Source organism: Vulpes vulpes, chromosome 13 (assembly GCF_048418805.1).
Source record: "Vulpes vulpes isolate BD-2025 chromosome 13, VulVul3, whole genome shotgun sequence".
NCBI lineage: Eukaryota > Metazoa > Chordata > Mammalia > Carnivora > Canidae > Vulpes > Vulpes vulpes.
Genome location: NC_132792.1, coordinates 43,908,237 through 43,935,374, shown reverse-complemented (window position 1 = coordinate 43,935,374; position 27,138 = coordinate 43,908,237). Strand labels below are relative to the sequence as shown.

Below are 27,138 nucleotides of genomic sequence, written 5' to 3'. Positions count from 1 at the left end.
ACCTAAAATTGCTCTAAAAACTTTAATTTAAAAAATTACTAAATAAAAAATTACTAAAATCACAGTGATGATGAGAAGACAATGTAGGACGGGAAATTTACAACCTAGACTATTAGTCACTAAACAATCAAGAGTTAACCATCTACAGAGAACAACACCCAATATGGTAAAAATATTTTGGTCACGAGGATCACCATCCCACATTTTAGAACTAACTTCCTTACAATTTTTCCCCCTCAGATTTCTCCTTGGCAGCCTACATATTTCACAAAGTTAGCTGAGTTGTGATTAAACAATTACATTTTTAAAAAGTTTTGATAACTGATTAAACCACAAATGCACGTGCTTTAACGTTCTACAGTGGATATTGTACATCTATTCTAAGACAGTGATTCCTAGAACCTGTAATCTCAAGTAAATGAGTTACCTGCGGGGAACAGCTGACTTAGCCAAGAGGGTGAAATGCAGCCCACTGTGTTATCTGATTTTCTAAATAACTGACTTTACAATTCTATTTATTTTCTTTTAAAGGCACTGAGGATAGTATAAACTATTTTCACCATTAACGCTAAATCTATAAGAAAAATTCATGCTAGAAAATTAGTAAATACTATATCTAATTCATACGTAGGATAAATTTTTAGTTATCTCTTTGAATGCCTTTTATTCTCTCTCTTTTGACAAGAATTCTCCAATATTTCACACTTCTATCAGTGTGAAATGCAAGCATCACTTCACTTACAAATGGCTAGTTTATGAATTGGTGTACATAGTACTGTAACACTGGATGATGTAACCAGTTCTAAGCAAAAAAACGATGTGTGTTTAACACATACATATGGCTGAGTAGATGGAAGTCTTACTGTCTTCCAATGACAATGGAATATGACCTTTAAATTATCTACACCACTTAAAAATAGTCATTTTTAATTTTGTCACAAATAATAGTTTACTATGCCCAGAGAACAGTCAACTCTAGTTTAGTTCAATGAAGACTGAACATTTGTTAAACCTTGAACCAGGTTCCTACAGATAGGAGCATAATACACCGTTAGTTTTCCTTGATGGCACTACCAGAGTTCTAACTTTAATGTGTGTAATTTTTAGTATTTGGCTTTTCTATCAAGTGCCATGAGGACAGAAACTGTAATGCTTTTTGGCTCATCACTGTATACTCAGGTCTATCTTGCCTAATTCATGGTAGGCACTCAGAAATATTTGATTGTACAAAATAGAAATTAAAAATTCATCTATTAAAAGTAGATGAAAGTATAAACATCTCTTTATTCCCTCAATATGCAGATTTGAGCTTTAAATTCTGGGACTAAAAAAATGTATTTTGGTTTTCTTTTAAAAACAGTGGTAAATTTGAGCCATTCAGTAAGACTGGTAAGACTGATCTTGCAAAAAAAAAAAAATACATCACTGTACTGTGAAGAATCTAACCAAATGTTGGAGTCATACAAATGATTTGTGAGATCACACACGATATATGAAATCACTGATTATACAGTGATAAATAGCATGCTATGTTCTGAACTTTATATACTTAGATAAGCCTTTTTTCCTTAATAGTATAAGGAGGAGAACAAGAAAAGAAATAATAAATGTGAGGAAAACATCACTAAAAATCAGTATTTCTGAAGCAATATGTTCTACAAGTTTTAAAGCATTTCTGAGGCTCCAGTTATTTAAAAGCTAGTTAAAAATTTGGAAAAGAGTCAATTAACTTGGCAGAGACCAAGGTCAGAGGTACAATGCCTAAATACTAGGCTACCACAAATATAATTTCTAATTTCTATAATGAAAAAAATTGAAACATTTTGGCACACTTCTACAGAAACTTTTAGCTGCAAATAATGTTTTATTATATAGCAACTAGTACATATAATTCACAAATTCTCTAAAATTTTAATCTAGAAATAGCTGACTTTTCTTGTGTACATTTTATGACTTTATTTCTTTAAAGATTTTATTTATTTATTCATGAGAGACACAGAGAGAGAGAGAGAGAGGCAGAGACACAGGCAGAGAGAGAAGCAGGCTCCATCCAGGGAGCCTGATGTGGGACTTGATCCCGGGACCCCAGGATCACGCCCTGGGCCGAAGGCAGGTTCTAAACTGCTGAGCCACCCAGGGATCCCCTATGACTTTATTTAAATTATTTATATCATCTTCAATAAATTTCATCGAACTCAAAGCATATCATTTTAATTTCTGCCCCAAGATTTTCCAAATACAGAATTCTTCTCAACTTATGTATAATTCTGGCAATGGAAACTGTATTTCAAGCCACAATATTCATTTGTCCAACATCTGGACAGCTATTTATTTCATGACTCCTACAGGCATATGTTCATGATTCATATAAGAACTTACTATAGCATTTCCTTTCGTTGATCTCTAAAAGGCTCAAATTACATTGACATCCACAACTTGTATACGTAAGGTTATCTCCAAGAAAAGAACTGCTATATGTTACATTTCTTTGCCTTGAATTTTGATTGATTATGTACAGTCAACTCCAAAAACTAAGATTGTTTCAGGCTGTTTCTCTTGGGTCTGATATCTGATTTCAAGCCAATAAGTTAGCCTATTCCTGTTTCTTGGATGTGGGCAGAAGACACAAGACTCCTGCGTCAGAGACAAAGTGAGCGGCAAGCCTCAGCATATTTGTAGTTGATCTCCTCCCGGACCAAGTTCTGTGGGGATGATATAGAAGGCACATACAGCAGGCTGTGTTACAGGAAAGAGGAACAATGAACCTGAGAATCCAGGAGTTTCACAGCAAGCTATAAGCAGGCCTATTCTTTGTCCCAAAAAAGGACACTAACTCTTCCCTCAAGGCTTCTCACTACAAACCACGAGAAATGGCCTAGGTATACAGGGTAGTAAGGGCTTAGCATTCTTGGCACATTTGACAAGTTGTATATGAACACAAAGACTTTCTCCCAACACTGTTTTCCCAGAAACGATGCTTGTTATTTGAAATTCAGTAGTTGAAAGAGCACTCCATAAAATAAGACTACAAAAATTCAAATAATTCAAATTCATTGCTAGCTTTTCTTTTTTTTTTTTTTTAAAGATTTTATTTATTTATTCATCAGAAAGAGAGAGAGAGAGAGAGAGGCAGAGACACAGGCAGAGGGAGAAACAGGCTCCATGCAGGGAGCCCGACATGGGAAACGATCCCGGGTCTCCAGGATCACGCCCTGGGATGAAGGCGGCGCTAAACCACTGAACCACTGGGGCTGCCCCTCCTTTTCTTTTTTAAGGGATCATTTCTTTACATCCAGAAAATCTACAGTATTTTAATGAACTTCCCTTAATAAATTAGAAGTTATCAAAATAAATACTTTGAAATGGAGTCTTCTAAAAATGACTTCATCTACATTGGTATTCTGATGACAGGATAGGCAAATGAGATCTCACAAATCATGCTAAACTCTGTCTTAACCTGTCCTTTGGTAACAGTGCAAAGATGAAGACACAATTGCACTAAATAGAATTATACTTTTTTTAGGTTAAAAACATCCTTTTTATTTTAAATACACTGATAATGCTTTTTCAGAACTAAAAGAGGTAGTTACATTTTGTTAAGGAGCCACCACAATTTGTTTCATAAACTTTTCATAATCCACCCTACTAATTTAAATTTAATCCTTTTTCTATTTGATAGTTGAAGTTATATAGTTATATAGTCAAATAAGACAACAAGGATATCAAAATGGATTCCAATAAGCATATGAATCTATCAAGGCAAAAAATACTTACTTTAAAAAAATATTAAAATATAATTATCAGTTGACATGATCAAACATGGGCTAGTGTAAATGCTTTTCATGGCTAAGACTGAATTAGAAGTTACTAAACAATCTTACAGTAGAGATGTTTTATTGTAGTCATCTAAGATAATATAGTCATAAATTGAAGCCAGAAAAACTTATGCTAAACCTAAAGTCAAAAATAGACCCAGGTTAAATACACCTGAGAATCTGAACAATAAGTAGACATCAATGACTAATTCTAAAAACTTCAAGACCATAACACATACATCACGAGTGGTAAAACCTATCAGACACCTCCACTCCCAAGTAATATAGGATTAATAATCACTTCTTATTTGTATCAAGGATCATTACTTATTGGTGTTTATTGGGAAAACCATAAATAGGCTTCACAAGAAGAAAACCTCCCAAATAAAAAATAAATAAATAAACCTCCCCAAGAAGAAAAATTTCAGTTACTTTTAAAAGCAGACACAAATTATTAGGCATAAAGCGTACCTACCCACCCCTCAAAAAAAAAAAAACAAAAAACCCAGCATTGGGCAAAATAGTTTATGACAACTAATGGCATTTTACAACTATTAATAAGATTCTTAACTTGCATGACACTTTAGATTTTTAAACACTCAGATATTCAAAGGTGTCCTATCGAGTTTTTTTTTTTTTTAAGATTTTATTTATTCATTCATGAGAGACACACACACACAGAGAGAGAGAGAGAGAGAGAGAGGCAGAGACACAAGCAGAGGGAGAAGCAGGCTCCCTGGAGGGAGCCCGATACGGGACTCGATCCTGGGACCAGGACCACACCCTGAGCCAAAGGCAGATGCCCAACTGCTGAGCCACCCAGGCATCCCTGTCCTATAGAGATTAAGATGAGCTTATAAACACACAGTCTACCTATTATGCCATACAGACTGTAACTTATTGGTATATTTTAAACAAGCATGTTCTTGTGCTAAGTTGACTAAATTCGAAAATAAAAATCCAAACATCTTCCTCCTCAACCATAGATTATATTACTTCAAAGCATCACAAATACTATATAGCAGCTAAGATCCCTTAGTCTGGTCATTCACAAATTTAGCAGAGCATCTAAAATCATCATCACCACCACCATCATCATCATCATCATAAAGCTACTTGAATCTTACCTGGTATTATTGCAATTAGCAGCATTTCTTTTAACAAGCACCTAATACAGTGCCAAGCAAAATGCTCAGACCTTGTAAACTCTATTACTTAAAATTACTGATGCTACTAAATACTTAAAACACAGGACAGGTGTTAGTCTCATTTTTCAAAAGTGGTAACTGATGCTCAAAAGAAATAAACTCCATTCCCAAGGCCACAGTGCTATTGATATTCTGGACCGAGACTATGTGACTCCAGAACAGGAAGGCTGCATCACACAATTCCAGAGGTCCTGATTGCATGATACTCAACATGAGACATGTGGCCTCTGGATGGTACCTCTGCGCCATGTGCGGTCCTTCAATTTTTTTTGTTTAAATATTGGCAGATATGGGGGCATCTGGGGGCTCAGTTTGTTAAACTGAACACCACATCCTGAAACAGTCGTTAAAGAGGGAATCGACCTAAATAAAATCAGTGCTATCACACATTCTGTATGTCATATTATATTTAAAATACATGATATAGGAACTTCCCAGTTGGTGAACACATGGAGGTGCAGGGAGAGGGGCCTGCCTGGAGAGAACATGAAGCTCCTTGCCTTTTCCCCATACCTTGCCTTGTGCATCCTTCATCTGGCTGTTGGTTAGTATCCTTTATTATATCCTAACAAATTGGTATGTTAAAAAAAATACAGGATATACCTTTCAATTTGTGGAGGCTGTTTACTGGCCTTAACTGCTTTAAGAAATTCAGTAAAATATTCTGGCTTTACAATTGGACGTCCACAAATGAGTGCACATATTGTCTGGAAAGAAGAAAAACATATGTGAATATAAACACTCATTGCTAGCTTTTCTTTAAAGAAATGTTTTAAGTTAGAGACTATAAAGGGACATTTTTCCTTTCATCTCTCTAAATTTATAAAGGAGCCACAATCCATAAAATTGAAGTCAGTATTTGGTCACTGTTTAGTTTCAGTATATACAATGCTATATAATCACTTAATTTTAAGAAGCCACCAATTACAATATTAATTTAAAAACTGCTTTGGGGAGGGCAGAACAAGGTAACATAAGCCCATTTTAAAGTGTATTCCAATTTAAGAGTTCTTAACATGTTAAAAAGAGAAAAACGTGAGCTGTAAGATCTTTGCTGCCTAAATGTCTTTTGAGCAGATTGTAAGTATGGAATAAAGTATTTTTAAGAAAGTAAATAAAAGAATAACTGCTTGGGGTGGAGTAAAAGCTCAAAAGAAGTACAAAGAGACTATGGGGTGAGGGTGGAGAAACTTCAAGTAACAAGTGAACTAAGCTATAAACAGCAAATAAAATACACCACAAAATCTGAAAAAGATTAGAAAATACCACCACTGGAGATGAAAATAAAGATTCAGCATAATCTATGGAAATAAACCAACTGAAGAATCTCTAAGTATGCTTCTAATAACATGGAGTATTACTTAAATACGAGCAAACAACCTAAGGTGTCTCAAGACTGGAATCTGAATACACCAACCTCGAATGTGAGTGAAGTAACTGGCGTCTGGCAGGAAGCAGTGATGTGGAATTTAACAATGGACTGAGCAGGCTTCAATACCTGGGATCTTGGGTAATGGATTTAATTACTCCATGACTCAGTTTCCTCTTCAAAAAATAAAAATGGAACTGAATATTCCTTAGGTTTCTTTTTGGTTCTAATACTTAATGACAAAAAATATAAAGTAACCCGTACTTTTGGGAAATTAACCAAAAAAATAATATAATAACTAGGCTTTCTTTTTTGGCACATGACTGATCAAATATACTGAAAAAGGATTGCTCTGCAATGTTATCAGTATATATCCAGTGACTCTAATGCCCGCGCCATTTGTCTCCCAGTCACTGGAATAGTGTATACTCTGGTGAATGGGTACTAGTTCCAGGTCTGTCACGACTCATTAAAGTATCTCTTAAGACCATCTAACTGCCTTTGCTCTTATTTCATATTCACCCAGCAAGCACATAATTACTTAAATTTTACTTCTCAGGTACTTTAGTATCTTTAAGGGGATTGTGTTGGAGTCCACATATAAATATGTGGTTGCTATAAAGGTGCATCCCTAATATAAACTAATAAATAGATGTTTTGGTTTATTAGCATAAATTAGTACTCAGGAGGCCAATCACTCTGCTGAATTTATAAACTTCATAACCTTGCAAAGAGAGAAACTGATCCCTATCAGAGATAACCCCTCCAACATACAAGTTTAACTTGAGGTTCAATCAAGCCTTTCTCTAGGATACCTGTTTAGCTATAATACACATATTCTTATTAGATATTAAAGGATTTCTGTATCATCTAATAAAGGAATCTAAATGTTTGTTGCTTTTCACGATAGACATTAATTTAAAACATCTCACCTATCTACAGTCAACCTGTTTAAAGGAGATGAATCACCTCCCAATGTCATTCTTCAATTAGCTTTGGATATAACCAAATCTGATGAAGATGCAAAATCTGAAAACATACCAAAATATATCACTGTTTTAATGAAGAGTCAGCATCTTCTAATGGTAGATATCTATGTATCTCTGGATGGCAAAGACATATTAAACCATAAGAACTTAAAGAGTCTTTGTGATCAGGGCATTATACCAAAAAGAGACTAAGTAAGAGAGGATGAGACCATGAGATGAACTGGTGGAAGACAACTTGATAGAAGGGACTAGAGATGCTAACTCTGGAGACTGGCGGTCAACCTCAGTCACTTCGCTTTTAGACTGAAGATACCAACTCCACACTGTAGTAAACTTATTGGTGAAAATAGAACATAAATCATCTTTAAAATGCTAAATCAAAATCTGAGATATAATCTTACATGTTTTTGCTTGTCTCAAATAATAAACAGATTATCTGAAAAGTCATTCTAGCCTAAATGGTATACATTTAATGTGACATATATAAACCCACATCTAATAGCTCTGATAGTTTTAAAATAAATGGTCTTAACAATGTCTGTGTATAGCTGGTGAGTAAGCTTAGATTCACAAAACTTATTTTAACATAATAACAAGGCATTTAACCTACTTTAATGGTAACTTTGACTGATATCATGACAAGATGAGTACATTCTTCTGTCCAATTGTTTACAGTAAGTCCTCCAAGTTGCAAAATAGCTTGATTTAAAGCAGTTTTCCCAGAAACATCTAAACAAGAAGAGCATGCAACCAAAGGCTCATATTCTACCCTGTAAATGAGAACAAGTTACATAAAATTATACTACCACAGCTCCACAGATGGCATCTTATAGTACTTTAAACTTTAAGTTTACATCACATGCTGTTATTTTAACTCTTATGTATTATTACCCTTTCTAATTTATGAAATTATCATTTCCTAAGTCTTAAGTTGCACTTAAGAAAAAAAACAATGACTGAAGTTAACATTATACGTTCACTTATGTAGAATTAAACAAATGTAGCTCCCATCAGGTTCTTGGAGACCACTCAAACTCTTATTCCCTCTTAATCGCTACCTGTGATTGACAAAATGCACCGCCCACATGTGATGCAAAGTTCACTAATATGCTAAGTAGGAACTAAATTAAATGGTTTTAAATTCATTATCCATAAATATCACGTCCTTTAAAATTTGGGCTGTGCAAAAGAAAGCTGTACATTTTTAATAGGAATTTAAAAAGTTCTTACCTGAATTTACTTTCAAATACTCCAAAAGTAACCCTATCCCCTGTCTTCAAAACTTGAGAAAGGCCATGCTGCATTCTTTCGTCATTAACAAAGGTACCATACTTAGAATTATCTTTTAATGTCAATATAGGAATTTCATCTGTTTGACTCTGAAACAATCAATACATTTAAGTCTTTTACCATGCGGTAAATACAGTTCCCAAGCGAAAAGGTTTCAAAATAAAAAGCTAGTAACTTTTTGACTAGGTAATTGATAGATGGCTAATCGCCCACCATAGAAGGCAATAATTAGTTTCGGTTGCCTACACAGAATCATCAGTTAACTAGAAATTAATGGCAAATGTCTGAATTCCAGAATCATTCCTCTTAGACCACGCATTTTCCTTTTTTTTTTTTTTAATTTTTATTTATTTATTTATTTATGATAGTCACAGAGAGAGAGAGAGAGAGAGGCAGAGACATAGGCAGAGGGAGAAGCAGGCTCCATGCACTGGGAGCCCGATGTGGGATTCAATCCCGGGTCTCCAGGATCGCGCCCTGGGCCAAAGGCAGGCGCCAAACCGCTGAGCCACCCAGGGATCCCAGACCAAGCATTTTCTTTACTTTTGTCAGTCAGGGTAGAATGACCCCTCAATTTCACACATTTGAGAATTCTTTGCCTTTGTGTAGTCTGTTTCACACATGACAGCTTCATCCCTAAGTTGTTTTTTTTTTTTACATTATCAAAATAACACAGTAAAAAAAAGGTCCAATGAGAAAAGGCTTAGAATGTCTGACTTGCAGTAACAATTTTATTTTTCCTTTAGGAATTTCAACAATAATCCTTTACAACTAGAAAAATAAAGACACAAAACCTAAATATTACTGAACAGATGCAGCATCTGTTGATATGTAATATTTGCTCAAAATAATGGCTTTTCTTATTATCACCAGCATTATCAGGTGCACAGCCGTTTATATAACTTTTACCACCCACCGTTGTGATTAAAGCTAACCAACCAAAACAAACTCAAAAGAACTGTGGGACATAAGCAACAACTACTTTTCCTAATAAAATAAACCAATTCCCACTGTGAAAACCTACATTATGTGGGAAATGCCTGTGTTCACATGGCTACACAAACTCTTTAAAGCAAGGCACACAGCAAGCACTTAATGTTCATTAAATAAGTATAAATATGTTCTACTTCCTTTGAGCTTCTGAGTCACTACAATAGAGTAAAACACTGGAACAGAAACTTCAAATATCGAAACACACACCACTGTTACCACTACCAAAATTAAGTCATTTTAACATTTAAAAAAAACTAATTATGGAATTCAAAATCCTACAAACTCTTACACACCCAAATAGTCTTGTAATTTTGACACCCTTACTATAAGCTAGTGAAATAAAATGAGTAACATACCAGGTTGGTTACAGAAAAGTTAGCAGTTAAGGCAGCATGACTTCGACTGATTGACTGATCGCCTTCGATTAGAATGCTACAGTTTTTCCTTCCAACAATGTATTCAACACCAGTCACAAGCCTGAATGGTTCTGAAAATTATATATAAAAAAAAAGGTAAATGTATAGATATACACATGTATACATATATATACAGCAAATATTTAAGAAACATACTTTTATTTTGCGCTTAAATGTTAGTAATCAACTTTATAGACATCAAACTTGTGCTTTCTAGTAAAGCCTCGCTGAAAGATGCAAACGATTACTTAACTAGATGGAAAGCTACAGCGTTTTCAAGTGATAACTACTGAAAAGTGTCAGAGGTGACTGGCTCTGTTCCTTAAGCGTCTGACTTTTGGTTTCCTCTCAGGTCCTGATCTGAGAGTCCTGATCTCCAGGTGCTGATCTCGGGGTCAGTATCTCCGGGTCCTGATCTTTGGGGTCCCAATCTCCGGGTCTGATCTCAGGGGGTCCTGATCTCCGGGTCTTGATCTCCAGGTGCTGATCTTGGGGGTCCCCATCTCCAGGTGCTGATCTGAGAGTCCCGACCTCTGAGTCTTGATCTCGGTCCGGATCTCCAGATGCTGATCTGGAGGGGTCCCGATCTCCATGGTCCCAATCTCCAGGTGCTGATTTCGGGGTCCAATCTCCAGGTGCTGATCTCGGTGTCCCAATCTCCGGGTCTTGATCTCGGGGGTCTGGATCTCCAGGTGCTGATCTTGGGGGTCCTGATCTCTGGATCTTGACCTCGGTCCCGATCTCCAGGTGCTGATCTCGAGGGGTTCCAATCTCCGGGGTCCCAATCTCCAGGTGCTGATCTTGGGGGTCCGGATCTCCAGGTGCTGATTTCGGGGGTCGCGATCTCCAGGTACGGATCTCGGGGGTCCCAATCTCCAGGTGCCGATCTCGGGGTCCCGAACTCCAGGTGCTGAGACCCAGCCCCATGTTGGGCTGGGTGCTCAGCAGGGGAGTCTGCTTGGGATTGGATATGTCCCTCTGCCCCCCCCCACCTCCCCTAAACAGATCCAAAAACCCATTGGGAAAATGATGCAAAAAACTGTAAAGAAACATTTGCAGTTTACAGAAACTTCCCCTACCAGGTGGTACAGGACGCCGTGAAGTCACAAGAAGGAGAATGCACATGCCACTCGGGAAGTCAGGAGCAAAGCAACACAGGCAGGTCCACGCAAAGCAAGGTCGGACCTGATTTGAAGCGTACATTTTGGGGGAGCTGCGCGTTTATGTTGAAGGAGGCGTTTCAAACAGGTGGGCACGTCTCATCAGCTTAAAAACACGTTGAAATCACGAATTGTCTAACAGCGAGTTAGTCGGAGACTAGCAGAGGCTGGCGGGGCGCCCCGAGTCCGTCACTGGAGTGGCAGGGTCCTGGGGCAGGGAAGCGGGGCCGGCTCCTCCGACCGAGCTTTTGTCCATAGAAACTCGCGGCCTAGAGGGGGGCTGCTTCCAGGGGGAAAACCGTGCCTCGGTTTACCCCACGGGGCCCACTAGATGCTGCTGAGAGTTCTCAACCCCCCAAAAGTCAACAAGGCGGGCCGCGGAGGGCAGAGGGTGCTTCCCACTGCGGCAGGTGCCGGGCCGAGGCGGCCACGGGGCGGCCGCTCCGGCTCCCACCGGCTCCCGGCCCTGCCCCCGCCGGCGCTCGCAGGGGTCCCCGGGGCCGCCGTTCAGCCAACGGTCTCCGCCTTCCCGCCGAGTTGGGCAAAGTGCGCACCACGCAGGCGCGCCCCGCCCCGCCCCGCCCCGCCCCGCCCCGCCCCGCCCCGCCCCGCCCCGCCCCGCCGCCTGGGACTCCTTCCCGGCGTTTCGCCCGCCCGAAGCCTGAAGCACCGGGGGAGGCAACGGGGGAGGTACCGGGGGAGGTACCGGGGGAGGCGCCGGGGGAGGCGCCGGGGGAGGTACCGGGGGAGGTACCGCGGGAGGCACCGGAGGACGCACCGAGGGACGCCCCGGGGGAGGTGCCGGGGGAGGCTCCGGAGGACGCCCAGGGGGGACGCACCGGGGAAGGCACCGGGGGGACGCTCCGGGGGATGCACCGGGGGACGCCCCGGGGGAGGTGCCGGGGGAGGCTCCGGAGGACGCCCAGGGGGGACGCACCGGGGAAGGCACCGGGGGGACGCCCCGGGGGAGGTGCCGGGGGAGGCTCCGGAGGACGCCCAGGGGGGACGCACCGGGGAAGGCACCGGGGGGACGCTCCGGGGGATGCACCGGGGAAGGCACCGAGGGGACGCTCCGGGGGACGCCCTTGGAGGACGCCCCTGAGGAGGCACCGGAGGGCCCCACCAGGGGAGGCACTGGAGGTCGCACCGGAGGGCGCCCCGGAGGACGCCCCGGGGGAGGCACCGGGGGACGCCGCGGAGGACACCGCGGAGGATGCCCCGGAGAGCGCCCCGGGGACGCGGCGGCGGCCAGCACTCGGCTCTGCGGGGCCTGCGCGCCGGGAAGCGGCCCCGGAACGCGGCGCCTCCCCCCCCCCCCCCGCACGCCGGACGGAGGCGGCGGCCCCGGAAGGCGGACACCGGGACCGGAAGCCCCGGCCCGCAGCCTCGGCCCCGCGCAGCCGACTGCTCCCGGGACGGCGGGCCGGGCCCTCCCCCTGCCCTCACCTCGGGCCGGGCCCCCGGCGGACAGCAGCTTCCACATGGCCTGGGTCCCCCGAGGCCCCCGCGCCCCGGCCGAGCGCGCGGCTGCAGCTCCCGCGGTCCGCGTGGGCTCCGGGGCGTGCGCGCTCCCGGGAGCTGGGCCGCGGGGCGGAGGGCGGAGGCCGGAGGGGGGAGGGGAGGAGGGACGGGGGCGACGTGCGCTCCCGCTCGCCCCCTGGTGGTCGACGGCGGGAACTGCGCAGCGTGTACCCCGGTGCTGGCCGGCCCGGCCTAGGGATCCCATCGCGTGGTGCTCAGCGGCTGTACGGTGAATATGGTGTCTGACGCTGAACGGGATTTTCTTCTTTTTTTCTAGCTACAAAGCAATGTCAGGAAACTTTGTAATTAAAGGCATTAACATGCCAGCCGGTTATGGAATGGCGTGCACTGGCGAGTTCTTAAATTGCGGTTATCCCTTTGTAGGAATCCTGAGGATGGTGATTGATCATTACGAGGACGGTAAAAAGATTGTAACCCGAGTCAACTCATTATTTCTGCTCTTCTCCAAGCTGACGTCAAGTTCTCCCAGCTGCTCTATTTCATGATGCTACCCTTCCGTCTAATCAGGAGCTGAACACTGCAGAGTCTCTCTTCCTTTTCGTTTCCACTTGTACCAAACTGGTCCAAGCTCTCAATACTCCAGTTGACCCCGAATCTTCTTCACCTTGCACTAATCCATTCTACATCCTGCACACTTACAAAGTAAGCATCCAAGAGCATGCTTGGGATCATATAATTTCTTGTTTTCTTTTTTTTTTTAAGTATTTATTTATTCATGATAGGTTCAGAGGCAGAGACATAGAGGGAGAAGCAGGCTCCTCCCAGGGAGCCTGATATGAGACTTGATCCTGGACCAGGATCACGCCCTGAGCCAAAGGCTCAACCACTGAGCCACCAAGGCATCCCAATTTCTTGTTTTCTAAAGTAATTTTAATGAGAAGAAAAAAATGTTACCTTAGGAGGCATATTTATCAATGCTATAGCCTAAATGCAAAAATTGAATCAAGTGGTACATAAAAAAGGATAATTATGACTAAGCAGGGCTTTTCTACAAATGGAAGGGTGGAAGCCCACTGTAATTCATCAGAGTAACAGAAAGAAAGAAAAAAAAGAAAAATCACAGGATCAGCTTGGTAGTTGCCAAAAAAGAATTTGATAAAACTCAACATCCCCTTATGATAAAAAAAACTCTCAGAAAAGTAGGAATAGTGGGAATTGATAAAGGGCATCTCTGAATAACTACAGCTTACATTATACTTAACATAAATTATTGAATGTTTCCCCCTGACATCAGGAATGAAACAAGGACATATCTGCTATTACCATGTATTTTTTTAAAGATTTTTTATTTATTCTTGAGAGACGGAGAGAGAAAGAGAGAGAGAGGCAGAGACACAGGCAGAGGGAGAAGCAGCCTCCATGTAGGGAGCCCGACGTGGGACTCGATCCCAGGGCCCCAGGGTCACGCCCTGAGCTGAAGGCTGTGCTAAACCCATGAGCCACCCCGGCTACCCTACCATATATTTTTAACATGGTATTGGATGCTCAAGCCAATGCACTAAAGGAGAAAAAGAAAAAGCGTAATGATCAGAAAGGAAGAAATAACACTGTCTTTACTTAACAAGTTAAACGGTTGTGTAAACTTAAAATCTAAAAGAATCTATTGACAAATTATTTGAATTAATAAGTGAACGTAATAAGGTCACTGGATACAATGATTACAAAACTTAATTGTATTTCAGAAAATAAATAAAAAATGACACATAAAATAGACAAGCATATTAGCACCGAAAGTCCTCAAATACCTAGAAATAAATCTATCAGGGAGCACCTGGGTGGCTCAGTGGTTGAGCATCTGCCTTTGGCTCAGGGCATGATCCCGGGGTCCTGGGATCAAGTCCCGCATCAAGCTCCCTGCAGGGAGTCTGCTTCACCCTCTGCCTGTGTCTCTGCCTCTCTCTGTGTCCCTCATAAATAAATAAATAATCTTTAAAAAAAGAAAGACATCTGTCAAAAGATATGATACAAACATTACTGATTGCAAAACATTGACAGAAATTAAATCCTAAATAAATGTAGGTATAATATACCATGTTTATGGACTGTTAAGATGTCATCCCTCCCAAAACTGATTTATAAATTCAATGCAATTTCAATAATGTCCCAGAAGATTTTTTGAATGGAAAGTAATAAGCAGATTCTAAAATATATATGGAAATTAAAAAGCTGAGAATAGCCAAGGTAATTTCAAAAACCAAAGCTGGAATATTTACACTACCTGACATTATAAGATTAAAATCATTAAGTCAGTTCCAATTGGCACAAGGATAGAAAATAGGCAAATGGTCAAGAGAGACCTAAAAAAGATCCACACATGTAAGGTAATTTGATTTTTCAAAGGTGATAGTACAGAGCAATATAGGAAAGTTGGGTTTTTTTGGAGGGAAGTGTTCAATAAATGATCCTGGAGATATTAACACTACAGAAGAAATGAAGGCTGACCACCTACCTCGCACACATACAAAAAAATCAATTCCAGAAGGGTCATAAATCTAAATATGAAAGTAAAATAAATACTCTAGAAGAAAATATGACTGAGAAATAAGCAAATTTTTCTTAAATAGGACATGAAAAAGTATGCTCTGAACTCCATAAATTCTTAAATTTCACTGATTTTATGGATCCCCAACAATTTATAGGTATTTTCTTACTCTTCTGGAGTCTACATATTTCACCAAGGCCTCCAATTTTTGTTAACCTAACCGGATTAGTATAATGCCATCAATGTAGCAGACCGCTGTTGTGTTCTGCGAGATGTCCAAACATTTCAAATCTCTTAGGATTATATTAAGACAGAGGGTAGAAGAGACAATGTAGCCCTAAGGGAACACTATAAATATTTTCTATTATTCATTCTCATTGAATGCAAACGCTTTCCAATTCTACTTTCTAATAAGGTCGGGAAATAACACATTCATCATATCAGTCACCACAAGTCAATGACCTGAGGTCATCTGGCTCTGCTCCTGTAAAGATATCATATGCTCTAACTGGGGTTATTACTTGGTTGAATTGCGGCAGTCTATCGTCCATTCTCTAGGAACTGTTGGATCTTTGGAGGGACATGTATGGTGAATTAAATGCAGTTTAGATGGGAACCAAAAGTGGCATTATTATCTACCATTCTCCTATATTGTTTTTATTCAATATATAGACTGTGCAATTTCAGAGGCTCCCCTTTCCCACTTTGATAACTCTTATCCCATTGGCCAAGGAACTGATGTGGGTGTTTTACTACCTATCAAGTATGTCCATTCCAATTGTACATTTAGGACTGGCGGAATGACCACCACATGGGTGCTTGTGCCCAGTGGACCTGCTATATGCCAGATCTGGGCAGAAACTCCATTATCTGGCTCCTGTATACCTCTACTATAATTGAGGACTGTCATAATACTCAGAGTTCCTAGGTATCAATAATGATTGTGTCCAACAATTTTCAAAATGGTCAGGCATTCTCTTATCTTCAGTGTATGGTTTTCCAAAGGAATGGCCACAGGTCCCTTTGGGGAAGAATTGGGAGTGGAGTGGGGGTGGGAGAAGTCATGACCATATATTCTGACTACGGTGTTGAAGGGTCCTCCCTCCCGGCATTCTTGCCTCTCCTTCAGCTACTGGGCTCTGGACTGATAAACTGGCTCGAGTCAGGAAACTAGGGAAGAGACTGAAACTTTTTATGAAGGCCTTTGCTTTCAGCCTTGGGGTCATCCATCCTCGATTTTTTTTTTTTTTTTTTTTTTTGAGCACACTCTGGTTGGCTAGCTTCTATCTTTTCCCCATATTCTATTAATCATCTTCACAGCTCTCTATAGGTTAAGACCACTGACTGCCACTCTAATCTTGCCACCCAATCGGACTGTTGTATCCTTATGACGTTTACGTGCTGCCCCCTGGCCTCTGTTGTTTCAGGATTTTATTATCCTTGTTGCTATCTCTGAACCTAGCTTGGTAACATCATCTTTTGTCATCAGCTATGACCCACAGAGGAGAGCCACCACTGAGCTTCTCACTGATGGGATACCTCTCTCACCAGAAAATTCCTAGTCACTTTGATAATGGAGCATCCAGCTTTAATATGGCATAGTCTCTCTAGCATGCCCACTTTTCTGAGCATTTTGCTCCCTGCTCCCACCATCTGCCATGACAATTCTATTTCTACTTCTTTGAGTATGGGCCACCACTTTCTTCAAGCTTCTGAGAGCCATCATGGAAGTATGCTAGTCATATTTCCCAGGATCCTTACCAGGATTCATTCTTCTCTTCCTGATGAGTGTTCCCAAATCAATAAACACTCCCTTATCCAAATTCATTTTCCATTTGCATCTTGTTCAGCATCCTCAGAATACAGTCCCAAAAGTATTCTCCTTGCTCCTGCTGGCACATATTGATGGCCTTGCAGCTCCTTTACTGTAAGGTCACATTTTCACTCATCAGACCAAGTCCTTCTCGAGCTGGGTTACACATAACTTAGCCCTTTATTCCCTAGAAAGGGAGATGGGGCAATGTCAGAGTGACAAAGGAAAATTTATCTGTTGCTTGGCAACAGCATGAATCTAATAATCAGAGCTTAGAAAATCTTTAAAAAGGGGGCAGAAGGCAGATAGAGTTTAAGATCAGTAGCAAATTGGTCTGCTTACTATTCCACGCACACTGTTTCATGTAGCTTACTAACATCTGCTCCCACCCTCTGTTCTGTTGTAAACAAACCCCACCAGATCTTTTAAGTCTTCATAAAAACTTCCCTCTATGTCTTGCTTTAAATTAAATATGGCTCGCATCCTAGATCAGTTTTTCTCTATCAGTTCTAGGATACCTGTCCAATGCCTCTCCCATAGTTCCTGACCCATAGGATATCCACCATATTTTTTGGCCAAGAGGATTACTCTTTCTCCCTAAATCCCTACACCTTCACTTCCCATTTCAGCATCTTATTCTTCTCCAACTTGCAATATCTTTCCTAGATAAGATCATTATATGTGAATACCCACCCTCTATAAATCCTGTTACTGCCACTGCAGATATATCCATGTCATTGTCCATATTCTTTTTTTAAAAAAAAGATTTTATTTATTTATTCATGAGAGACACACAGAGAGAGGCAGAGACACAAGCAGAGGAAGAAGCAGGCTCCATGCAGAAAGCCCAATATGGGACTTGGTCTCAGGACTCCAGGATTATGCCCTGGGTCGAAGGCAGGTGCTTAACTGCTGAGCCACCCAGGTGTCCCAACTTGTCCATATTTATTGAGAACATTGCCGCCTATGTGAGAGCTTTCTGCTCCATCCCAACTCCTGACATTCTTCTCAAGTAACTACAAGACACAAGTGGAAAACTCATTTTACCCATTAGCCTCACATTTCTTTGACTTTTTCAAATCCTGTGATTTTCACCTCTGCTTTACACACATAACCTCTTCAATGGCTACTGTTTAGATCTTTCCATCATCAGTACCTTCCTTATCTTTATTTTTTTTTTTTAAATTTTTAATTTATTTATGATAGGAACACAGTGAGAGACAGAGGCAGAGACATAGGCAGAGGGAGAAGCAGGCTCCATGCACCGGGAGCCCGACGTGGGATTCGATCCCGGATCTCCAGGATCGCGCCCTGGGCCAAAGGCAGGCGCCAAACCGCTGCGCCACCCAGGGATCCCCCTTCCTTATCTTTAATATCCTACTTTCTGACTGGAGCTGTCTGGCCTTCTAGGTTTCTTATACACTCACTCCATAACACCTGCTTTTTAGCTTCATCAAGTCTCTCACCACTTGATCCTTCCACTTTACCTAAGTGACCAGTCTCCTATCTTCCATCACATCCCAACTGGATACTAGGTTTGGAGTTTGAACTGCTTTTACTCACAGCTCTGCTCTCAGTACTGGGAGCAGCTCTCAGAAATAATTTTAGTCTCAGCTCTTATCTCATTGCTTACTTATTTATGAGCCCTAATAATCCTCAACCATGAGCCAATTATACAACCACCTCCTACTGAAGTTTTTGGATTAAATCTGCCTATCTTTGAAAACATAGGAACAGTGAAAATTCATAAGCTCTAATATCAAACTATAGAACATGACTCATCAGTTCCACTTCCTGCTTTAAAAAAAAAAAAAAAAAAAAAAAAAAAAACATTCTCTGAAATCCTGAAGAGCTATTTTACACCTTTGCCAGTTTCCTCAGATCAGGTCATCCCCTGGCCTCCTTCAAAGAATATGGGGTCCTATCTTCCTGAGGAAATTCCTGTAAGGACTTCTTTATAATTTCTGTCCTACTCTGCCCTTATTCTCATCATAAGACAAACTTCTTTTCTTTTAAAATCTATACATACACCTCATCCTTACCTTTCTATCTCTGGTATCAGGGTATGATTTGGCCCTTTAGTTTAGGATCCGTTCCTCCATTTGTGCTCAATTTTAAAACCTACCTCCTTTCATCTTTCCCAGAGGCTTGCTTTCTCAGTTACCTCCATCTCCTACATATTTTCCATTTCTCTTTTTGATTCCTTCACCTTATCTGAAAAACATTTAAAAGGCCATGTTGCAGACAGATCAATGGAACAGAATAGAAAACCCAGAAATGAACCCACAACAATATGGTCAACTAATCTTCGACAAAATAGGAATGAATATACAATAGAAAAAAGTCTCTTCAACAAATAGTGTTTGAAAAACTGGACAGCAACATGCAAAAGACTGAAACTGGACCACTTGCTTACACCACCCAAAAATAAATTCAAAATGGATGAAAGACCTAAATGTAAGACAAGAAACCATTAAAATCCTAGAGGAAAACATAGGCGGTAAGCTCCCTGACATTGGCCATAGCAACTTCTTATTAGATAGGTCTCCGGATGCAAGGGAAACAAAAGCAAAAACAAACTATAGGAACTTCATCAAAATAAAAAGGTTTTGCACAGTGAAGCAAACAATCAACAAAACTAAAAGGCAAACTATAGGATGGGAGAAGATATTTGCAAATGACATATCTAATAAAGGAAGGGTTAGTATCTAAAATACATAAAGTACTTATAATACTCAAGACCCAAAAACCAATAATCTAGTTTAAAAAAATGGACAGAAGAGATGATTAGACATTTTTCCAAAGAAGACATCTAAATGGCAACAGGCACATGAAAAGAAAATATCACTCATCATCAGGGAAATACAAATCAAAACTGCAATGAGTTATCACCTCAACCCATCAGGATGGCTAAAATGAACATAGGAGACAACAGGTGTGGCAAGCATTTGGAGTAAGGGGAAACCCTTTTACACTGTGATGGGACTACAAACTGGTGCATCCACTCTGGAAAACAGTATGGAGGTTCCTCAGAAAGTTAAAAATTGAAAAAAAAATTTAAGGTAAAAATAGAACTAACCTATGATCCAACAATTGCACTACTAGGTATTTACCCAGAAAATATAAGAACACTAATTCAGCAGAAGATACCTAGCCCTATGTTTATTGAAGCATTATTTACAATAGTCAAATTGTGGAAGCAGCCCAAGTGTCCATCAATAGATGAATTAATAAAGAAGAAGTGCCATATATATACATAAAAAATGAAGTCTTGCCATTTGCAACAACATGGAAAGAGTGAGAGACTATTATACTAAATGAAATAAGTCAGAGAAGGAAATTATATGTGGAATTTAAGAATCAATACAAATGAATATAGGGGGGAAAAGAGAGGAAAACCAAGAAACAGACTCTTAACTTTAGAGAACAAACTGTTGGTTACCAGAACTGGGGTGGGCATGGGAATGGTGCTGGATATTAAATAGGTGATGGATATCAAGGAGGGCACTTGTGATGAGCACTGGGTGTTTTATGTGTGTTGAATTACTAAATTCTTACACCTGAAACTAATATTCCATTGCATGTTAACTAGAATTTAAGTAAAAACTTGGAAAAATGATAAATAAAAGATCATGTTGTCTTCACCCCAATATCATTAACTTGGCCATTAATTTCTAACTAATGTTAATCTACAGCATAGGTTTAACAGAGCTAGGATTTCATTGTCCCAGGATCACACACAGGTAACAATTAAGGCAGCTCAGTCTCCTCTTACATATAAGTGCGCTTAACTTATATCTACTTTGCAGTATTATTGTTAGTTTTAAATGAGATGCTACACTGTACATCATGGGTTTAAACAAATATTGGATTCCTTTCCTTCCTTTCTAGTTCCTTTGGGGTGGGGCTGTGTCTAAGTCATATTTGGGTCCCTACTGTCTAAATCACTTTCATATCTGTAATATTTATCATAGTAATGAGTACCTGATATAACTGTTTATTGAATTTAACTACTCATCGAAACACTTTTGCACCTGTGTTCAGTACTTTTGTTGAGCTGTGAAAGTAGGTGTGGTTTGGGGAAATGAGAAGCATGCGGAGAACAGTGATGACTCAGTGTGTGTCATCTTTCTTTGTGAAGATTATTAGAATACAATCAGATAGTACGGAACAAATGAATTCTATTTCTCTAGCTCAACCCTAATTCTACTTTACTAGAATTATTTCACTGTGATAATTCTGTTTTATAGTTTACTCGAATAAAAAAATAACTTCTGTGTGTCTTAATTGTTTCATCTTTTTTTTTTTTTAAGATTTTATTTATTCATTCATGAGAGACAGAGAGAGAGAGAGAGAGAGGCAGAGACACAAGCCGAGGGAGAAACAGGCTCCCTGCAGGGAGCCCGATGTGGGACTCGATCCCGGGTCTCCAGTATCATACCCCGGGCTGCAGGTAGTGCTAAACCGCTGCACCACCGGGGCTGCCCAATTGTTTCATCTTTATATGGAAGTAAAACAGTATTTATCACGTTAGTCTGCAAATCATAGCAGAGTTACCCAAAGCATCAGTGGATTACTTGAATCAAATTGGCTGTTTAACTATAATTTATTTTTAATTGAAAGATAAATGAAGATAAAGTCACAAATTGCAAAGTATAAGACTTACCTTTACAGAACGAGAAGCATTAAACCTTTGGGATCATGGGTAAGCCTCCCTTCAAGAATTCATTCAAGAAGATAATTGATGATTGTAAGGCACTTTGAAAATATGAAGCTTCATATTCACCTAGAATGTGTAAAATTGGTTGAGGTGTTCAAACACTGGAGATACACAAGAGCTAATTTTCTAAAGAAAGAATATTACCTATCAGGTTTTTTTTTTTTAAATCTTAATAGCACTTCACAATGCCCTTCTTAGTAACCTACCAGGTGGCCTATAATAACTCCACCAAATTTAATCTGCTTGTAAATATCACAGATTTTTAAAACTACAAATGATTTGGGACATAATTTACACCAACACACAATTTTATGATGAGGAAAATAAAGCTGATAAACGTGTGGAAAGAAAATCTGTAGTAGAGTCACGACAAGCAGATCTTCTGTTTCTCGGTGCAGATTCTCTATGGATCCCTTCAGCAGCAGCCTGGACCAAGTCCTCTGAGCACTAGCTGTGCACTGTAACCGCAGCCACCTGCGACCCTTTCAAGTGACTTCAAGGAGAAACCAAATACAAGAAGAACCAGAAAATCAGTGAAGTGGAGACACACAGGCAATATTTTTATCAGACATGCTAGAAACACGATGAATGTATTAAGACGACCTAAGGGTCCCCCACGTGTCTAGGTAGAAATCAATAAACCTTCATTTTTACAACCCAACAAATTACACCTTGTGATGTGCAGACCTTGGAGAACTGCCTGCAAGCACGTCTACTCCCTACCCTTTTTATATATAATCCCCAGTAAACTGACAAGCTTTGGAGCAGTTCTTTCAGCCCAATCTGAAATACTGTCTCCCGGGCTATTGTCCTCAGTAAAATGACAAATAAAGCATTTATTCACCTACTTTGAGGTTGACTTTTTTTTTCAGTTGACATTACTGTTTAGCAATCCCTGCGCTGTGCAGCTAGGAGTGAATGCTGGATGGAAAGCCAGAGGTAGGAACATTATCAATGGTTGTTCCCTTTTTCCAGATTCAGACTTGCACCTTTTAAGAACGTTACTGGTCCAGTGGCCTGTACCTCCCACCTGAAGTGCTCATGACTTCCCCTTTCAGGTGGGCCTTCTTTGTTTTCTTCAGTAGTGAAACAGAAACCGTGCAAACAAAACAAAACAAAACAAAACAAAAAAAAGAAACCATGCAAACCTCATGCCCTCTCCAAGGCAATGCTAAACACCTCTCTGGTCTTTTTGGGGGGGCGGGGGTGGGGTGGGGACGTGGTTCTTTATTTCCCTGGCAGTCGGGACTGAGCTGATGTACCTGTGTGACTTTAGACCTGAGGGTTTGCAGTTTGAAGTTCATTGCTACTGGGGAAACATAGTTAAAACAAAATCTTCTGGCACCCTAATATAGAAGAGACAGGAAACCGTTTTATTATTGAATAAGCATAAACCAGAATCAAAGGCAATCTGCTGGAGAGATTACTGAGAGAAATCTCAACTTTTTAAATAGGCAGGCAGATAAAACCCATTCTGCACAAACCCATTCTCAAGGTGCATAATGGCTCATCCTTGAGGAAGAGGACTTGACAGCATCATTTGTCACACATAGTTCATCCTAAACGCACTTGGCAACTGGAGTGATCGTTGTGTTAGCTAACTGCCTTTATCCCAAGGACAAATAGACTTCTCAAATCTTTATGCTAGGAGACAGTTTAGCAGGTTGAACTAGGAAATGGGCCTATCTTTCCCGATGGTTACATTTCAAGGAGATCCCCCCCCACCCCCCTTGAGAAAGACATCGCTGGGTCCCAAAGGTGGCAGAGCTTTATTTATCCTTTGAAAAAGGATCTACATACCTTTCAGGAAAGAATTTATAATGACAAGTCTTCTAAAGCAGATGTTCTTAAAAAAGAGGAGCCTTTCCCCTTATTTTCAACAGGGAGAATTGTCTCTTATTTTAATGTGTAATCCCACCCATTAGGGAATGTAACCAAAAAAAGATATCATGACCAATTGACCCGTGAGCTGGACCAGGGCACTTTGAAGGCTCTTTACCACCACCTTCCACCACTCCTGATGACTCCCCCCCACCCCCACCTGCCCTTGGAATGTGGGGTTGACTTGCCTTTCCTGCTCCAGGAGGCTGCTCTGAGGACCTAGCCTTGAGATGTAATGTTGAAAACACCTTCACAGTATATATGACCGTTAGGTCCTCTTTACAAGATTTTAAGATTTGTAGGGCAGGTGCAGGGATCCATTGGTCTTGCTGCTGCCCAAGACCAGCCTCATAAGTAAATTCCCTTTGCTATTATTGAAGTTGCTACCTACGAACAAAGAGTGGCCTCTTTCTTCAGTATTGCGCTGCCTCTGTGACAGGGGGCTGGTTTCCCATCCACCAATAAAGCTCCCAGAATGGTCAAGAACCTACACGGCTTAAATTGCCAAGCTGATTGAAACTGATCATTACCCTCTTCAACCTCTTCCCCTGGGGCAGAAGCTGTGGGCCTTGATTTCATCAAAACATAACTGTGTGAACTTATTTTGGACACTTCCTATTAGTTGCCTGTAGAACTCTAACAAAAATATGAAACAGCACTGAGTAATTTCTAGACAATGCTTGAGCAAGGCATTTTGTAGATTCCCCCACTTATTCTTTTTTTTTTTTTTTTTTTACCATGGGGAGCTCATCTTCTGGGTAATAATCCTGGTGAACCTGGGGTGCCTGGGGGTGGCTCAGTCGGTTCAGCATCTGCCTTCAACTCAGGTCATCATCTCTGACTCCTAGGATGGAGCCCCACCACGTGGGGCTCCCCACTCAGCAGGGAGTCTGCATCTCCCTTTGCCCCTCCCCTTGCTCATGTTCTGTCTCTCAAATAAGAAAATAAAATCTTTAAAAAAATCTTGTTGAACTAGCTTTAGTTATAGCCTGTGGTTCCATGAGAAAAAAAACCAAAACCCTTATATAGTGGTCTTCAGGGGTTTCCCTTAACTCCGAGTTACCTACTGCTCAGTCTGTAAGTGCAGGATCATAGTGAGCATTTTCTGCTGTTTTGTATGTGTCAGGCCCTGGTGCAAGTGCTTTAAACACATTATTTCATTTAGACCTGAGTAAAACCTTCTGAGGCTAGCACTCTTAATACCTGCACTTCACAGATAAGGAAATGAAATAGAAAAAGCTCTTAATTGGTTAAATGTGGCATGTCTAGTGAGAGTTACAGCTCTGCCTGGGGCCCAGCAGTCTGACTCACACGTCGATACCCCACTAACACGGGGAATAATGCAATGGTTGAGAGCTTGAGTCCCAGAGCCAGCCTGGGCTGGCTCAGACTCCATCACTGGGAGTTATCAGCTTCGCAGTTTGCCTAAGTGTTCTGTGCCTCAGTTTCCAAATGGGGATAACAATAGTATAAACCGCAAATGCTTGTGAGGACTAAGACACACGTAGGGTGCTGAGCACCACCTGGCACACAGAAGAAGTTGAGAAATATTAGCTTTCAGGAGTAATATACTCTTAGGCATTGAAGTCAAGTCCCCTGGCTCTTGCCTAAATAACTCCTTGCCTTTTTTCATGCTCCCAGTCTATTCCTGAATAGTGCCTATCAGTGCTGTAAGCTCCCTAAGTTCTATTTATGGTACTGCCTCTAGAAGATGACAACCGCCTCAGTGCTTATTCATTCAGCAAATATTTGTGAAGGGCTCACTATGTATCAAGGTTTTGCTAGATGTGGAGGATGGAAGTATGGTTTAAAAAGAAACCATGCTTGGGAGTGTGTTCACCCCCATACCCTCGTATATAAAAGAAAGATGCAACTGCAATTATGTTAAGAGCTCAAAAAGGAAAGTTTGGAGCTCTATGAAAACATGTAGTGAGGCCAGAGGTGGACGTACCTGAAACTGGTAAACTTTGGGACCCCTTAAAGGTACAAGGTATCTTGTATCTTGTACCTTAAAGGTACCCCTTAAAGGTAAAGCCCCTTTGGGCCCTTTATTTTTCAGTAAAACTTGCAAATGTAAGATATCCTAGCATTAGTGGTTAAAATAATTGTTTTCATTCCTATTTTATTTGTTTTTGTGTCCTGCTTTCTCCTTCCCTCTCAAAATCATAAGAAGGGCCCTGGGTTTTACACAAGCCTTTGGGGAGACCTCTCTAGTGTTCAGTTCACAGTGGTTATTTTTTTTTCCCCTAGCTGGTTTGTTCTCTTGAAGTCCAACCTTCTGCCAAGGTGTACCAAGCTTGGTGCACAAACACGTAGGCTGAGTGCCCAGTGCCTAGCCTGCCTGAGTGTATTTTACAGCTATTTTCCTCTGACTGGTGGTAAAGTGTAAGTCTACCTAAAACGTGTGCAACTGCCTTTCCTCCTCATGTATAGCCTAGTGGTTTTGGTAGGCAGAATTTTAAGAGGTCCCCATAATCCCTACCACCTGGTATTCACACCAAGGCATAATCCCTTCCCTTTGGATATGGATGGGACCTTGACTTGATTCTAGCCTACAGAATATGGCAAAGATGAAGGGATTTTGCAGATGTAAGTAAGGCTCTAAGTCAGTTGATTTTTAGTTAATCAAAGGAGATTACGATTATGCTGGGTGGGCCTTACTTAATCAGGTGGTTACCCTTAAAAGAGAGATTGGGTCCTCCCTGAGATGAGAGATTCTCCTTGAGAACTCGATAAAATAAGCAGTCGAGTCACATTCATGAAGCTCATACAGAAAAGAATTATAATTTACCTCTAGAAGCTGAGGGCGGCCTCCAGGCAACAATTATAGGGGCACAAGGAAATCCATTTTGCCAACAACCTGAATGAGCTTGGAAACAGATTCTTCTTCAGGTGAGTCTCCAGGTGAAACTATGGCCTAGTGGACAACCTGACTGCAGTCTTTCCAGAGCCTGAGCATACCTGGATGGTCCTAGAGTCTGTCTAGGACTGCCTAGGACCATATCTGGATTTCTGACCCAGAGAAAATGTGACCTAATGACTATGTACTAAGAACTAATGTTGGGCAGCCCGGGTGGCTCAGCGGTTTAGTGCCGCCTTGGGTGCAGGGCCTGATCCTGGAGACCCGGGATCGAGTCCCACGTCAGGTTCCCTGCATGGAGCCTGCTTCTCCCTCTGCCTGTCTCTCTCTCTCTCTCTCTCTCTCACTCTCTGTTTCTCATGAATAAATAAATAAAATATTTTTTTTTAAAAAGAACTAATGTTGTAATATCTCTGTAGAAACAAGATGGATTGCCACCCCAAATTTAGTTTGGATGTCAAGACTGATGATGCCATACACACACACATACACATCATGAGAATATAAAAATGTTTATTATTTATGTGGCAAGACTTTTTGGGAGGAGAGAGCAGGCCTCCCGTGCTGATCTAAAAATGATTTGAGAAAGCAACTATTACA

The 27,138-nt window shown here is 41.0% G+C and overlaps 1 protein-coding gene and 2 long non-coding RNA genes across 4 annotated transcripts in view; 1 reads left to right on the top strand and 2 right to left on the bottom strand.

Annotated features, from left to right (window-relative positions):
• The window catches only part of NBN (nibrin), a 59,360-nt gene extending 46,206 nt beyond the window's left edge, over positions 1–13,154 (bottom strand). Inside the window, exons 1-5 of one of the 2 annotated variants that reach the window (XM_026013357.2) lie at positions 12,687–13,154; positions 10,021–10,151; positions 8,612–8,760; positions 7,992–8,151; positions 5,627–5,730 (exon numbers count right to left, since the gene is read on the bottom strand). In XM_026013357.2, the coding sequence (XP_025869142.2) occupies positions 5,627–5,730; positions 7,992–8,151; positions 8,612–8,760; positions 10,021–10,151; positions 12,687–12,966 (824 nt within the window). In that variant the 5' untranslated portion in view covers positions 12,967–13,154. Of the gene's footprint in view, positions 1–5,626; positions 5,731–7,991; positions 8,152–8,611; positions 8,761–10,020; positions 10,152–11,159; positions 11,713–12,686 lie in introns of those variants that run through there. The other variant, XM_026013348.2, reaches the window with a different exon arrangement.
• On the top strand, positions 11,868–22,644 carry LOC140595168 (uncharacterized). The gene is made up of 3 exons (XR_011996585.1): positions 11,868–11,930; positions 13,146–13,424; positions 22,196–22,644. It is a non-coding gene; the product is annotated as an uncharacterized lncRNA (long non-coding RNA).
• On the bottom strand, positions 17,827–22,199 carry LOC140595170 (uncharacterized). The gene is made up of 3 exons (XR_011996587.1): positions 21,744–22,199; positions 19,203–19,291; positions 17,827–18,093 (listed from the first exon to the last, which is right to left on the bottom strand). It is a non-coding gene; the product is annotated as an uncharacterized lncRNA (long non-coding RNA).
• Positions 22,645–27,138: the final 4,494 nt, after the last annotated feature.